Consider the following 17,754-nt stretch of genomic DNA (forward strand, 5'->3'; position numbering starts at 1 on the left):
AGTTTCTTAGACACAATACACGTTCACTTCATTTTTTATGGCATTTCCTTTAAAGAAAAAATATCTATGTTTAGGAGCAAAATCAACAGACATTTAGCAGCTAATATCACAGCTTATCATCTTGATTATAATTTACATTTAACTGACATTTCTCAAGATATAATTTCAATCAGAGAATTTCATCTGCTCTTTATTCACTTTTTTTTCTCTGTGGGAGCTGTTCAGTTATGTGAGTCTATAATATATGGTCAACATCACCAATTGTTACACTCTGGTCCAGTTTGGTATTTCTTTAAATGACAATAGTTTCTATGATTTACACAGCGGTTCCTTCAATTCAATCCAAAGTTCTCTGGAGAGCTTTCACAACTTTCCCAGTGCCTTTTTGCATAAAACCCTTACCACTGGACTTACCGCTCCTTCCAGATTTTTCAGGCTACACAGGCACAACAGGGGCTGTCACTTCAAACTCTTATTCAACATTGCATTTACAAAATAGAGATGGCTTCGATATAAACTGGACTTCTGCTTATTTTGATTTTCATGATTGAAACAACCACAATTAAATTATGGCAATACACAGTATATTGATTCAGAGTTAAACTTAGGTTCTTTATTCGACTGAATATTTGACAATTGGATTGAAATATTTGACTACTATAGGCTACTTTATACTGTATAATAATATGAGTACATACAGCCCAACTGTGTAGTACAGATCAGAAGATAGTTTTGGGATGCGGCATGTCCCAAAATTGAAAGGATTAATCCTCTGGCATGGGACAGTCACAGGTCATTACACACTAAACCTCCATGGATGTGCTGCAAACATGGGTAGCAAAAACATGTCTCTTGGTAGTTAAACAAACGAATCCTATACAAAGCAGAATTTGTCTCATGTTTATTTTTGTTTTCAATGTTATAAAAGAAAGCAGGAAAAAATGGTTAATCTTGGTCACAGTTTGGCCCAAACCTGTAGGAAAGAATGGTTACCAATGAATGAGTCACTTTTTAAAAAAGAAAATCTGTTCTTATCATGCTTGTGGTTCATTTTCATAATCAGTTATTGTCAACTGAACATTCCTACTAAAATTAAATTTGAGTTCCCCTTCTCCTGGATCTAAATGTCCCTTTTGAGGGAAAATATCATTCTTGTTCATAACAGCCAATTTCAAACTTTTTCAGGGCTTTAAACAGTTGGCGCAAGGAGCAAATTCAAATCTGCTGTGTATAGTATAGCAAAGATTTTTCAAGACATTGACCCTGGTTTATAATATTTGAAATGTACTTGGCATGTATAGTTTATTGACAAACCCTTGTCTTCCTAAGGGGGCTCACATTAAAGGGTATGTACAGTTCTGGTCGAGGTGAAGATTTAGCTTTTAACGTTTTGCGAGATATTCAGAAACCACTCTATGAGATGTCAAAGAGCATGCAATTCTAAGGGGTATCAAAAGTTCATTTGATGAAAATCGGTTTTGAAATGGCTGAGATATCCAAAAACAAGGTGAAACAAAGAGATCCTAATAAAAGGCATGGCCTGTCGCCTTTTATCATTATCATTTTTTTGGATATCTCAGCCATTTGAAAACCAATTTTCATCAAATAAACATTGAATCCTTCTTCAAATTACATGCTCTTTCATATTTCATGATAGGTTTCTCATTATCTCACTTAGGAATGTTCAAGACATGAATCCCCACCTCAACCAGTACTGTACAGTCCCTTTAAGCCATACATGGTACATTGTACAAAATAACATCCTATATTAGGGATGTCAATTTCAAATTCACATGGAGTGCCAACAACTCCACCAAGTACACAAGAGTTAAGCAGTTTCTTCCAAATGATCAAAATTTACCAATACTTGTTAACAAAATGCTTTACAATGCCAGTCAGTGGTAATTGTCTGTAAATCTTTTCTCTCTCTCTCTCTTTTTTAATGTTATTCAAGCCCCAACTTCACTTGTTCCTCACAAGCTCGCGGGAGTTCAAATTGTCAGACTAATGAAGAAAAAGTGTTAAACTAAACATGTGAAATGTTCAGCAACTTCCTGTTCTTTCTCTTTCCTTTCTTACTACATTCAAGCATAGATTTGTTCTAGACTTTTCCAGAAGAGAACAATCTAAATCGTACAAAAAGATCAAGATGGATTCCTCTCTGGTTGGCCTCTGCAACTATCCTGTCTGTAATTTTCTCCCCAACACCATAGCAATGGAGGTACTCATTGTAGATTTTGACAAGCACTCTCTCACACATTGTAAGAAATGCTACTAAGCTATTAGAAGGAACTGTGAGAGACCTTCTAAAATCTGATGTGACTGAAGTAGAGTATGCTTTGTAGTGTATTAGGAGTTGGAAGGTGTCATTAAGTTGTTGGGTCACATTTTACAGAGCTTCTTTACATTTTACATTTTACACAAAGTATGATTTGACAATAACTTATTTGCCATCATCCAGCAACAAAGACCAAAGCATTTTGACCTGCCCTATATCATGGTCTAGATCTTGTGGTTCATAAGCAGCCACAGATTGTGCACCTTGAGGCTTGCTTGATTCCAGTGAGAAGGACCTGCTACTATAATTTCCAAAATGACAAGAATTGGCAACTGCCCATTCACAATACAGTGCACTCCCGTTACAACCAACACGGTTATAACGAAATTTCGTTATAACGAAGTAAAACTTCTGGTCCCAAAATTATCACCACTAAACTCTATGGTACCAAATTCGCTTAAAACGAACACGGTTATAGCGAAATTTTCTTGTTATAATGAAGTCTTTTCCGAGCGCCACTGACAAAGAAAAACAAAAGAAATGTGTTCCGTTAGAACGAAATGCGGATCGCGTTCGAAAATACGTAGCAGAACAAGCATTTATTGCGTCTATGGATAGGCGAACGCTACACATCACTGTGTGTTTGCTCAGTGTGTCATGCAGTTTCTGAGGGGAACTTAACAAAATTAAACAGCTACCATCCCATTTTACACAGCTTTCCAGCGCATGATGAGTATTCAACAAACAGAATATGGTATAATAAATGCGTGGATTCCTTGTTTTCGTTATATATTGCATTTGCTTGGTTATAACGAAGTTTCGTTATAACAAAAGAACACTGCCGGTCCCCAGCATTTCGTTATAACGGGAGTGCACTGTATGGTTCACAATACCAGTCAGGGGTATTGTCTGTATTAAATTCTGTTCTTGTCTGAAACTCTATTTGAAGCCCTGACTTCACTTGTTATCACTAACTCGTGGGGCTCCAATTTGTTACACTGGTGAAGATAAGGGTTAGAGGGACTGTACAGTACTGGTTTGGCAAGGAGATTCATGTTTTGAACATTCCTAAGTGAGATAATGAGAAACCTCTTACAAAACATGAAAGAGCATGTAATTTCAAGAAGGATTCAACGTTTATTTGATGAAAATTGGTTTTCAAATGGCTGAGATATAAAAAAAGAGTGATTATAATAAAAGGCGACAGACCATGCCTTTCATTAGGATCTCTTTGTTTCACCTTGTTTTTGGATATCTCAGCCATTTCCAAACCGATTTTCATCAAATAAACTTTTGATACCCCTTAGAATTCCATGTTCATTGACATCTCATACAGTGGTTTCTGCATATCTCGCATAACGTTAAAAGCTAAATCCTCAACTCATCCAGAACTGTACACACCCTTTAAACTAAACATGAGAAATTTTCATCAACTTCCTGTTCTTTCTCTTTTCTTTCTTACTACAGTCAAGCAAAGCTTTGTTCTGGAATCTAACAACAGAGAACAATCTAAATCGTACAAAATAGGAAATGAATGTTTCCTCTTTGTTCCTTGCACACAGATCAAGATGGATTCCTCTCTGGTTGGCCTCTGCAACTATCCTGTCTGTCATTTTCTCCCCAATACCATAGCAATGGAGGTACTCATTGTAGATTTTGACAAACACTCTCTCACACATCGTAAGAAATGCTACTAAGCTATCAGAAGGAACTGTGAGAGATCCAAAATCTGATGTGACTGAAGTAGAGTAAGCTTTGTAGTGTATTAGGAGTTGGGAGGTGTCATCTAGCTGTTGGGTAACATTTTGCAGAGCTTCTTCACATTTTGCACAAGTATGATTTGACAACGACTTCTTTGCCAAATATCCTGCAACATACATGAAAGCATTCTGACCTGCCCTATCATGGTCTTGATCTTGTGGTTCATCAGCAGCCTCGGATTGTGTACCCTGAGGCTTGCTTGACTAAGGCGAGATGGGTCTGCTAGTGGTACTAGGTTTGGCACTGTCAACAAAATCCAACAGATAATGATCTTCATCTTTTTCACAATTTTGGAGACCTAACGGTGCCATTAGCTTGTTACACATGACTTCTTTCAAGGCATACTTGAATTCATTTGCTGTTGGATTATCGCGATGACCTCCTCGACCCCGTATGATGGATAACAGATTTTCAAGGCAATCCTGATTCAAGCGATTGGTAAGCAGGAACTTGAAATCATGTTCTCTAGTGAGATCATCAAACAACTGAACAAATACACAGAGTGAAATCACCCATCCATTAAAACATGCTACTCTAGCAGTTGAACCATCCTTTATCTTCCATTCTTTAATCCAACTGATGCAATCCTTCCAAAATCGGACATGGGGAGAACCTGGTTTAGCTGCTCTCATGTATTCTTTTTTGTTATTAAGTGTTCTTGAATTGCATGAGTCAAATAATTGGTCAACCCTTTCTATGAACTTGGCAGTGTACACTGCTTCCGAAGGCAAGCTCCCTAAAGAGCTACGAGTCAAAATCCCTGCTGCGACTGAATGACTGAAAACTTGCGCAGCAAGATTTGCTCTCATTGGTGCAAAGGGGGGAAGATTGTTTGCTTGAAAGCTTTGGTGCCATTCTCACACACAGTTTTGAGTCACGGTCAAAAAAATCTACTATATATTTCCACTTTATATCATGGCCATCAACAACAAAGATATGTCGTTTAAGATTGTTTCTCACATTTTTCAACAAAAGAGGCGGGTCATACATAAAGCATATTTTGTGGCCTTCTTCATTTTGGTCACTCTTCCACATGATGCATGGCTTGTCTGCTGTTATGCCCAACTCCGTGAACATTTTTCTGTTGTTTGCCCCTTGGTCACTAATAACAACTTTTACAATTAGCCCTATGCTCTGCAGTTTGGTGATGCACTCTTGAAGGAGCAGACGCTGTTTGTCACCTCCAGTAGCACAGTCACTGAGAAAATACCCAAGGGGCTGCTTCCACTTGGTCGCCAGTCCTCTCACCATAAACACCAATGCATGCGAAGCTATAGTCTTTGTCCTACCAAGAGACCCGAGATCCTGCAAACCTTCAATAAGGTCTTGACGCACATTATAGTACAGACCAGATTTTAGGCTCATCTCATCAAGAGTTAGCACACAGACTCGATCTCTCTGAGGCATGGATTCCACCTTTTTTTTCAATACATCAAAGGTGATGTCATTGAATCCAGGAGTAAGTTCAACCTTTTTCAACCAGGCTTTCAGAGAGGATACACTTGGCAGAGCAAATATCTTAAGTGTACGCAAGAACTTATAGGCTTGGGGCCCATTGTAGTAGAGTGCAAAAGCAAGGATCTTATCATCCTGCGTATATCTACGACCTTTGGTTCTGAATTTGGAAAATCGTAACTGACTAGCAAAGAATTTATGGGACATTTCGTTCAGATACTTCTTGGCAATGTCAATTGCTTGTTGGATACTGTTTGCATTCTTGTGTACCCCTTTGAGTACAGTTTCAAGTTCTTTTACTTTCGCTCTTAGTCTGTAAATCTTCACTCGTGTTCGTCTTGGCACTGAATGCGATGTTGAAGGCTCATCACTACTTGCACTGGTAGGATCCCTTTCTGACTTCCCTTTTGGGGTTTTCGTCTGTGGAGGTGTTGGTTCACCTGCAGATAAGACATCAACAAAAGGACAAACATATCAACAGTATGTGATTTTTTTGAGTCTATATACATTTTGTGAAAATCCTTGATGCATAATATACAGTGATAAAGTTCCTGCAATAAGTTTCTAGCACTCTAGTCCCACTGCATTCACATCCTCCAGTGCTTAACTGAAAGTGGTACTTATGTATGAATAAGAAGCCCATATTTCTCATTATGATCCAAATATTCAGCTTAATTGTCAGTCTACTTTTGGAGATATATCAGAAAATGCAACTTTCCTGATATGGTAAATTTTAATTTCTTATGAATTTACATGACAACTTCATTCGCAGTGTCACATACAAATTTTTACCCAAGAAAATATCCAAACTTTATTAAGAGATGACATTTAAAAAAAAAATGGTAAAAAATCAGTTAGCTGAGTGCAAAGCGCACATGTCAAGAAAGGGATGGTGATGAGCTACTTAGTTAAAAAAAAAAGCATTAGCAGTTGCAACATTATCATTTCTTGCAGGACATTGCAGTAATTTTGGAATTTTGGGAACTAATTTGGCAATACACTGCAGCTGTGCATGGGCTGCCGACCCGCTTTCTCTCAAATAGTCCTTCCTTCTCCCTCTAACGGGTCCTTTCCCTTGTTCTCATTATTGTTCTCTCTACATTCTCGTTCACAGTGAGCGTCTTGTGCCCGATCACGTGTGTGTATGTGTTTGCATACCTTTACATTCATTCTGTTGTGAGTTCTATGTAATGACTGGCCCACATTTCTACAAGCTTGTGTTTTACATGGGTCCCTTTTCCAATAATACAATTATTTTGAGCATAGCTCCACAAGTATATGCACACATATACATTGTTGTAAAACATTGTAGGTGGTTTTTTTTAATCACTTGCGTCGACAACAAAAATTTGTTGGAACTAATACTTCATATGAATTCTAATTTGAATTTGAAGTATAAATCTTAAAAGACTTTCTGTGCAATTTGTCTGCCCACCCTCGCTTAGATTAAAAAAAAAAAAAAAAGATATTTAGACCTCCTACCTCTGCATCGTTTTGTTTTGGGTTGGTAACTTTCATGTCTTGTAGGTAGCTTTCTCTTGGGAGTTATCTGCTTTGGTGGATTGGGAACATCGAATTTAGTTGGTACTGCATTCCATACAAGTCGGCCTGTGGACAGGATATGGCTGTCTTCAAAATGTTTTGAGCAGAGTCTACAGTTGTAGTAGAGATACGTTGGTGACTTTCCCAACAGGTCTTTCCTCCTGCTATTTTGAACCCACTTGGCACATCTACGGGGGAAAAAAATATTGGGAAAAGTCATCATGGCATTCATCATAAAAATAAAAAGACTGGAAATAAAAGGAACTTCAATACACAGATTCATATACACTGTACACAACTGTTAGTGTTCTATACATCTTTCACTTTCATCTAGATCTAACGTTAGGCCCAGTTTTCTATACAACTCTAACGATACAGTATTTCTGTATTGTGTAATTTCGAACGGGTCCCGATTCCGAACGTGCAACTTTGTTACTCAAAATTTAACGTTACATTTCGACATGATATTTTCCCCTGCACGATATGAAGTATTGTATGCAAGAAGTTTTTCAATATGACTGTTAGTGAAGTTCGATGCATACGTTGAATTGAATAGAATGCAAGACGGCAAACACGGCAGTCTCAACGACGTAACGTCAGACGAGGGTCTGATGTTAAAGGCCTAGTCTAGGCGACACTGCCTACAGTAAACACTCAAAAAGCGATGGGAAATACAACCCCCGTCCTGATTTTTTTTTCAGCACAAATGTTAGGCAATATCATGGGGAACAATATTGACGATGATCAGCACTACTCAGTGCATAGTTTCTGTTAAATCGAAAGACAGTTTTGTTAGTGTCGCACGGAACCCTGCCCCGTCGCGGCGTCATAAGTCGATGAGTATTATACATTATCATCTATATAGGACGTTTTAGCGGCGCATTAAAAACGCGTATTGTAGTCAACTCAATTTTTACCGTTCAATATCGGAGCATATTGAACGAATCGCATAGACCAACGTATTAATTCCCCATAGGCTACCGTTGTTACTTGCCGTTCAAGATCACACGATATTCAATTCTGTCTCGTTTATTGCGTGAGCGCTTGCTGAATGCGCAAATACTTGCTACTAGTGCGCGTCATTTTGTTACATTTTTCACAAGCGCGCAAACATCTTGCTAGTTGTTTGTTTCAATACGCAGTTTTAGGGGCTTCCCCTTTTCAGCGCTGGGATGGGACTGCCGAGTCAACTTCAAAGGTGAGTAGAAGCTGGGTAATTTTGTGCAGTTCATGGTTGCTCTACTTGATTGTATAGATGATAATAATTATATTGGATGGCCTTGATTCATGGAATACCAGGGAATATTGCACTCGTTAGAGTCAATATTGCACTCATCTTCGATTCGTGCAATATTGGCCCTAACTCGTGCAATATTCCCTGGTATCCCATTCATAGCCATCCAATATAATATAAATATTGTACTAACGTTACATAGTAACAACATTGTTGCATGGGTACCCCGGTCTGAACGGTCTAACTAGTTACTGTACGTTGTTGTTTGTAATAGTCCTGTACTAAACATCTAACGTAGATGATGAAACACTTTTCTTACCTTCCTGGGTCTTTTGGAAATCGAAATAACGATGAACCTGTTGATGATTTAGCGTAGCTATTGGTGCAGTTTAATGCACTGCACCAATTCCTAGATCTAGGATGCCTACTCATGATTCTTCAGATCTATAAACAGTTAACATGTTAGAACCTCCCTCCTGAAAATTCATTCTTCCTGTAATCAAAGATCGTCCCTCCCACCACTGCTGGCACTATGCCCTCAGATCTTGGTCTCACAGCACGCCGCATGAATATCGAAATCGGTAAAGTGCTAGTGCGGCGCGCGCCGGCGTCGCTCAATCGTCTGCGCTGCGCTCACCCCGTACCTGGAAACTTCACCACCCGCTGATCCCCGCTAAACGCTAGTTGGCGCACTCCTGCCAGCGTTTCACTTTTCGACCGAGAGTTGGCCATCCGTAAACCTGTCTAAGATCTTTGGACACACCAACCAACGACGACACGGCATACCATAATTCGAAGTTACCCAGCCAAGATCGCAACTTTCAGTCTCGAGATCGATCCCTTCTATAGCCCCCCCCCCCCCCCCCCCCCTCTATTTCTCTGATTAGCTAGGTCAAAATTGTGAAAGTCTGCCGTCACTTCCTGGATTCGGACAGATAAAGGTAACGTACATTAATGTAGACTTTTAATGTTGTATGGGATGGGGTGGGCGTTTTCAGAGACGAAGCGCGTAGCCCCATGTATGTATTTCCATGACGTGACACTCGACTTTTGAAAACCTAGTCTAACGTTAGAACTCTAAAGTTAGTAAAATTTACAGTAATAATGTAGCGTTACAATCATTGTACATTCAGCTGATAATCACGTGATTATCAGCTGAGCTGAGTCCTAGCCACCTCCATAGTAATGACTAATGTAGGGTGGCACATCCTATTACCGGACGCCGGCTTTTCTTTGTGGCTTTGAATTCCGTACTCATAGACTAAAATTTCGGCTAAAAATAACACCACTTATTCACAGACTCATGGAGATTACGAATTCAGCCAACTTACGTCAATTCTTCGTTCCAGTTTTTAGAAAATATGCTTCAAACATACCCCTCTAATTCTAAAAATAGTGGTGTTTTGTGCGGTGCAAAATCGCATTGTATTACCGGACGCGATTTTCGTAATCGAATAATCGAGGTCTTTCGCACCTAATCACGTGCTAATCCTTGCACCAGAATCACAATTCATCCCACAAATCACCGTACACATTCTCACCGAGCGGATGACACACAAAAAAATCGGCAAATGAGGCTCAAATTTCGTATTTTACAGTAAAATGTCTGTCTTGACCATTTCGAACAGTTCACGCAAATAAAACCTTGTGAGAAATCGACAACTGGTTAGAGTATACGTGCTTTGTCTATGGGAGCTGCACGCGCAGGTGATGAGTTGCGTGCACAACTATTCCGCATCATTCGCGTTTGAGGACGATAGCTACAAATTTCCGATATTGATAAGTGAACTTTTGGCTCTAATAGAATCTTCAGCATTTTTCCTGTATGTGAGTGGGATTTCATAGAATTTCAGTCGCGAAATGTGATTCAAACATGCATGCTGTGCGGGTCACTCAACTATGAATTTGAGGTAAAATGTGAATTTTTTCGTGTTTTTACATTTTTATGTGGCGTGTCTTGCGATTTCGGTCCACACAAAGTTCTGTGAGGCTAATCTACGAAGTCTCGCGCGTACAGAATGTCATTAGTACGCAAAAATGTGCGTGTCCGGTAATACCATGCGTCCGGTAATACCATGCTTGCCCCTACTCTCTTCTACGTCTCCCTGCTCTAATGCATGTCAAGTCATAATAGATCAGTAGAATTCTAGTTAATACAGTTACTAGCACCGTGATACTAGTAATTTATTGTGATTCAAAAAAGTGAATTAAAATGTACTAAATTTTGCCGGTACTTTGGGCAGACACAGACAGTGTAACTATATGTGTTGGGTAAGATCCAAGTAGGTCTACAACAGGTATATAGTAGCGAGACCAGTACAAGTAGTAGGGCCTACCAGTACCAGATCCACAGATAAGTTACAAAGAAGAAAATGCAGAGAGGAAAAAAAAATTGTAGTTGATGCATATAGCCTAGATTCTATACTTTCACAAATCATTAGGAACAGAATCAGAAAACTTTACACTACAGTGGATACCCGATTAGACACAGAGACTATTAGAGAGCTCAGCCTCTCTTTTTGACTAACGTTAAGTGTTCAATGTTTAATAGAATCCAATCTACTGTGATCTAGTATACAGAGTACAGTTTGTCGTAAACTGATCAAATTTCCTTTTCTTTTTAGCTCTGAAAGGAAGATCTCTGGATAAAGCATCTCCAAAAAAGACACAATGAGTCTAAGGCAAGATACTGGATTTTATATTTTATAGCAAATTAAATGTATGACTCATGAGTCATAGCTCAGTCATTTTGTTGAATGGCTGCTGTCAAAAGTATGTTTGATGTCTTAATTATTGACATTATTACAGCACTGCCATCCGTTTTTTAATATGTACAAATACAGTGTACATGCCCCAACCCTTATCTGATTTGCTGCAAGTTCTGGCTTGATCTAGACTAGGGCCTAACTGACGGCAATTCAAAAAGAAAAGAAAAAGACTTTTTGAGTAAATTTCTCCTTTGTCTTTACACTTTCTAGTGGCTGATTTCAAATGTAGATAGGTGTGGTACAGAGACATCATGTAGGCCTTCACCAGCTGTGTTACAGTTTCACTTAATGCATTTTCGTGCTTTGTCAAGAATCAGGCATTAGTAACTTTCAGTTTGTTGCAGATATACTGTTCAAAGGCAATGAAAGAACACCATAGAATATAAATCCATTGTATCTTTTTAATACAAAGAGAGGTTGGGTTTACTCTTAAGCCCAAATTGACAAAATGATGTTCGTTCATGCTTGAAAAAATAGAATCCTTCAACCAGCGCGAAACTCTCTCCTGATTATGAATACATACCTCCGTGAATTTGGTGATCTTTCCCCTTTTCTCCACTGCTGCAGGAAGGCACCCAAGCGAAAAGCTGCTAAGAAAGACAAGGGGACTGTTAGTGGAAGCACAAGTCCATATTTTGACACATCTGTGACTTCATCAAGAGCTAAGATCTCACGAGAGATACCCAATGAGGATGATGATCTGGGCAGCAACCAGATGCTGTCAAAAGGCTCAAAGAAGTTGGGCAGATCATTCTTCGATCAGCCATGCATCAAATTGGCAAAGCAGCTGCTCGGGCAGTTTTTGGTAAGGCATGTGAATGGGAAGCGGCTGGCGGGAAGGATTGTGGAGACGGAGGCGTATGTGGGTGCAGAGGACACCGCCTGCAACACCTTCAACGGCCGTCAGACGCCGTCCAACAAGAGCATGTTTCTCAGCCCTGGCCATGCCTATGTTTACCTCACATATGGAATGTACCACTGTATGAATATCACTAGTAATGGTGAGTCAATTGCGTGTATTGGATCTTCAGAATGTCAGTGATATATTAATTGATCGAAAGCCCACAGCACTCACTCTTTCTAGAAAGATCATAAAAATCTTTCCACCTTTAAGTGCGTTACAACTGCATTGTTCCTTATGTCAGTTGCTAATACCTTGGTTTCCACAGAATACTGTATACAGCAGTGCCTAACCAAGGTATCATATTCATTTTACTCACACCTTACCAGAAAAACAAAACAAAACAAATCATAAAAATATGCATTTCCAATTGCCAAAAAAAAATCACATTTTGAGAAAATAACATGTTTGTTAGAACAAATTCAAATGCATAATACGTTTACTGGTGGTACCGATATGCACCAGATTGCACAATTTACAGCTTGAAAATGCCTATGCTCCTTACCATGAGAGGGTGGTACACCCCCTCTCACACTCGCACTTGGTCACTTTGCCCCCTCGATCAGCATGGACAGGTAATCTAATACCAAGCTGTTCTCTGACCATCGCATTTCTGACACACACACGCATACACACATAAAAAAACAGAGAGAGGATAATGTTGCGGCCTGAATTTTTATTTCGTTGTACCCGGAATTTTGTTATAACTGTGTTGGTTAAAATGGAAGTGCACTGTATTTTGATTTGTAGTCCATTGAAAGCACTTGTAGATATACTTTCCAGAAGTGGTACAAATGGATGTAGAGGAGAATCTCATTCATCACACACAGGTAACAAGCCTTTTCTAAAGTTAGGAGAAGAAACTAAAGTTTTACTAAAGGTGGATTTCTGATACAATTTCTCTCACTAAAAGAATCAGGGTCACAAATGCACATTACAAATTTAGTGAGGCAAATTTGACATTCTTCAAGAAAGATTAGCTACTGGTATGAATGCCGTTATTTGTCTTACCATCTATTTTTGTGATATATCTGCATTTAAGTGTGCATGTTTACATTGTATGTAAATCGCCATGTGTACTCATTACATGTATTAATTTTCTGTAAGTGCAATGTTTTATACATTGAGTAGAAAGGTAATTTGACATTATTGTGATGAAATATTTAGGTTGAGATGTATATTAACTGTGTTTCCTTTAATCCAAATTTTTCTCTGTACACATGGCAATATTAGTCTGCGTACTTGCTGTTATGCTCTTTTAATTTGCAATAAAACAGAAATTGAATTGAATTGAATTGTATGGCATTGCTATTCATTTTTTTGTCTTGCAGGTAGTGGTGAAGCAGTTTTGCTACGGGCACTTTCTCCTAGTTCAGGAGAGGACGCTATGACTCAGTTCAGAAGTGAAGCCAGCAAACGACGAAATCGGCAGTTTAAGACGAAGGAGGTGTGCAACGGTCCTGCCAAACTCTGCCAAGCTCTGAACATAGACAGGTCCATGGACGGCACAGATTTGACAACCAGCAACATGCTATGGGTGGAGAGCAGCGACTGCGTCCCCGACGCCGACATTGTGAGCTGCCCGAGGATAGGTATCGATTCGGCGACCAAGGAATGGGTGGAGAAACCACTGCGGTTCTACGTGAGGGGAGAGCCTTGTGTTAGCAAGAGAAACAGAGCTGTTGAGGGGGCAACTGATAAGAAGACATAACACACACTTCAAGGCTCAAGACAGCCTGTGTCTGTGATGATTATCACATTTGATTCCCAGTGCTTTCAATGTAATCAGTTTGCCAAAGTCAATGAAATCATTGAGATGAAATGAGATGAGATATAATGAACAACTACATATATCAAAGCATATATTGGCATATGGAAATGTACAAAACAGAGCCTATGTAATTGACCAAAATGTCACTTGGGTTGACCTAATCAAATTTTGTCTTACCTGGGAGAGTAATCTGTTCTCTACCTACTGTCAAAATTTGACAGCTTAAAACAAACTGAATTGCATTATTAGCAGTTTTCTGAACCATTTTTGGGGGACAGGCAATGTTTCACTGGAAAATTGATACTTCTGCACAGCACGCCTAAGTAACCCTTACCATTAAATCCTCTAGATCTTTTCTCCCTTTTCTTTGAAATTGCACCTCCAAACTCTTAGTTCACTCACTTCTAGAATGGGTTAGGATGGCCCAATTTTAACAAGATATATATTGCTTTAAAGCTTACAGCCTGCTCTTTTAAACTACAATTGTATGTGGAATAGAGGAAATTCATTTTGGCCTGTTTTTGTGGGGGGTTTTTTGTTTGTTTTGTTTGGGGGTTTTTTGGTGGGTTTTGAGCAGAGCGGTCACATATAGAACCTGCCCATGTTGTCACTCCTTCTAAAGTTCAAATTCTTGCCTCTGCCTAAAAGGAAAAGTTAAATTTTGCATACATCTCACAATTTCCTTGGTTCATAAAGATCAACTTCTGCAAGTCTGCTATTGAGTTTGGAATGGCATTTTGTACATGAATGGATCTTATGCATTAATGTCTTTTAAACCAGACTTTAAGACTTCAGGCCAAGCTACAACAAGCTGTAAAAAGAGTGAGGGTAAAAGGTTATGTTGCTACAGTGTAGTTGATAATTGTTGGAAAGGATGATGTATCGAGGTTTAACATGCATTAGTACACGCATATATTTCAAACTGAGGTAATTACTGTAATCTAGTACTGAAGAAAATTATCAGTACTGAAATTGTATGAAATACCAATATAGATCAAACATACTGTAATGTGCATAAATTTAGCTTGAAATATCCATTTGGTGATACAATTTGGAAGGAAAGCCTTACAAATGTAATTGAATCCAAAGTGGCCTCTGTGAAATGAATGAGTAAAAATTCAAGGTCCAAGGTCAGTGTTTACATATTCAATTGTGGCCAAGCAGCTTAATTTTCCCGTCGTAACAACAGCTCAAAATACCTAATGGAAATATAATTTGGCAGAAGGAAATCTATTATTAGAATACACAGCAATAGAGTTGATAAGACAGAACTGAAAGGTTAAAGGTCATGGTCAAGAGTGCCTTAAATGTCACCTCAAAATGTCATTTTTTCAGTCATAATGTCAGTTATGAAAGCCCATTGGATATGTACCTTGATAAGTGTAGAACATGTATTACACAGGAGATACTGCCTTTGTGCAGTTAGATTAAAGTTTGAACCCCAGACATCATTATTGTGGACTTTGCCCTCCTCTGATGAGAGGCCATTCTGTTGGCAGAATAGGCCTATAGTTATTGTATGAGAAGACAGAGATGTGCAAGTTGACTGCACATGGCAATCAACATTTTAGATATCTGATAAGTTACTATGAAAGAAACACAAAATATTTATGTCAAGTTTTATACCTTCATGGAAAATGGATTGTCAAAACTTTAAATGAACCAGTTAAGTCTGAAGCAAATTTCAGGCAAGAATTAGAAAGTTACAACTGTTAACTACGTTGGTAACCCTAGTAATCAGAAGACAGTACATCTTCAAATGTGGACAGCTTTGCATATGAAGTTATAAACCATGTTTCTTGTGCAATGTACATTTACTGCCAAACACTGATTTAAGTGCTTCATTACAACAATTTGAATAGTGTATGAGTAATTTTTACACATGTTAGAATGTTGTATGTGTGACACCAATAAAGACAACCAGAGTGAGTTGTTTTTGAGAAAATAATTTTGCAACGTACTTTATTTCACTCTATTACTTTAGAATTCCAAGATCTGTAGAGATGTGGAATACATGTACCTGTATGTAAAACTCTTTGAACGACACACATCAAAATAGACATTGAACTTCCTCTGAAGTTCTTGTGGTAGGTTTCTCTGAAAAGCAAGCAAAAGGAGAGCTTCCTCAGTCAAGGACTGCTTGGATGCTGCTTTCTTAAGTGGCTACGAATGTTTAGGGAAAAAAATGTACAGTCAACCTTGCCTAAGTTGAATCTATCTAAGAAAATTAAAGAGGACTTGTAAAGACCTGCAACTTAGACAATTATTTTACTTATGCAAGGTCAACTTAAGCAAGGGTTGACTGTATGTTTGACACAATACAAGTCATATATAGCACTATTATTACTATTTAATATGTGTGACTGTGTGTATGTATACACATACATACAATGGATGAGCGTTCATTTAATCACAATCAATGGAAGTTACCTTTACTTGATAAGACTTTCGCCTGCTGGCTCTGCAGGCTTCTTCAGATCGAGCGTTGTGAGAAGGACTTCCCACGAGCCGACGTAGCTGGCGCACGCCGATCTGAGAGAATGGGATCGTATATTGAGGAAAGTGAGTATTGTCCGAGGTCTCGGTTGAAGGTTCTCCCTACGTCGGCTCGTGGGAAGTCCTTCTCACAACGCTCGATCTGAAGAAGCCTGCAGAGCCAGCAGGCGAAAGTCTTATCAAGTAAAGGTAACTTCCATTGATTGTGATAAAACGAACGCTCATCCAGTTGATTTTCCAATCAGATGAACCTTTTCAGCGACATACATACATTGTATGCCTTTTGAGCCTTAAAGGGGAAATCCAGTCCAAAAATAAGTTAGTCTGATAAAAAAAAAAAGTAAAATCTTTACGAGGTCAATGGTAAAAAATTGACTGAAATCGGATGAAAAACAAGGAAGTTATGAAATTTTGAAGTTTTGCTAATTTCTACAAACATTTCTTGTACAGTGGATATGAATATGCAAATGAGTGAGCTGACCATGTCATAACCCCACAATTTTCCATTGATTGTGTGAAAAAAAATGATGAAAATTCAATGTTTCTGTCGTTGAAGTCTGAAACATGATGTTATTTCTAGTTGGATAACTTTTGAACTTTGGATACATCAGGATTTGAGCCTCGGGCAGAATTGCGCTTGAATGAAAAACTGGAAATTTCAACATTTTATGTACAAACTATATGGTAAGTTGTGAGGGGATGACATGCTCCCTTGGCCATTTGCATATTCATATTGACCATTCAAGAACTGTTTCCTCAAAAATTATCGAAACTTCAAAATGTTATAACTTTCTGTACATTTTTCACCCAATTTTCATCAAAATTTCACCGTTGAACTTGTAATATTTTACTCTTTCTAATCAGACTAACTTATATTTGGACTGGATTTCCCCTTTAACCCATCGAAGATGAGTTCTGAGTATACTCGGGCAAGTGTCTATGGAAATGTGTGGTGTAGCAAAATCAGCCTGTCCTTAGCGGGATAATATCCACTTCAAGCTTAATTTACTGAGAATTCATAATAATTATCAATCTACATGCATGTATTCACATTCAGGCCTGTGGGTCTTGAGAACAACAATAATGTTGTCCCTTTTAACATGTGGCATGAAGCTGCCATTCTGATGTGTCAATTCGGCTTCACACTTTACTTCATTAATTAACTGAACTTAAAGCAGCATAGGTTTTCTAACCCATTGATTTCTTTCTTTTTTATAAGTTTTCTCAGGATGATAAAAAAATTCATGGGCGTACATACACAGGCTGACCACCAGACAAATGTTTTATCGTCGGAGTAGGGCAGCTTGTCAATCAGTTGCAATAGAAACAACTTAATACAAAGATTTCATGAATTTGAACCAATGAGTATTGTATTCTAGACACTGGGACAGCATAATACATTGTACAATATGTGATAAAGTCTTTATCAGTGAGAAGGCTGTAACATTTCCATAACAAGGGGAGGACAAACTATTCAACATTGTGATTAGACTCTTGAAATGGGACTTTGTCAGTATGTTGGTAAAACTACAGGTACAGGTGTACAAT

At 38.5% G+C, this 17,754-nt stretch overlaps 1 protein-coding gene across 1 annotated transcript; it reads left to right on the top strand.

The window, feature by feature from the left end:
- Nucleotides 1–10,940: 10,940 nt before the first annotated feature.
- Nucleotides 10,941–14,631, top strand: LOC139708107 (putative 3-methyladenine DNA glycosylase). Its single transcript, XM_071620085.1, has 3 exons — nucleotides 10,941–10,951; nucleotides 11,606–12,039; nucleotides 13,271–14,631. Exons 1-3 carry the CDS (start codon nucleotides 10,941–10,943, stop codon nucleotides 13,648–13,650), a joined length of 825 nt encoding a protein of 274 aa, XP_071476186.1. The 3' UTR covers nucleotides 13,651–14,631.
- The last annotated feature ends 3,123 nt before the right edge of the window (nucleotides 14,632–17,754 follow it).

This window comes from Diadema antillarum, unplaced genomic scaffold, assembly GCF_040938485.1.
Source record: "Diadema antillarum isolate AM-2024a unplaced genomic scaffold, OU_Dant_1.0 seq00001301_RagTag, whole genome shotgun sequence".
NCBI lineage: Eukaryota > Metazoa > Echinodermata > Echinoidea > Diadematoida > Diadematidae > Diadema > Diadema antillarum.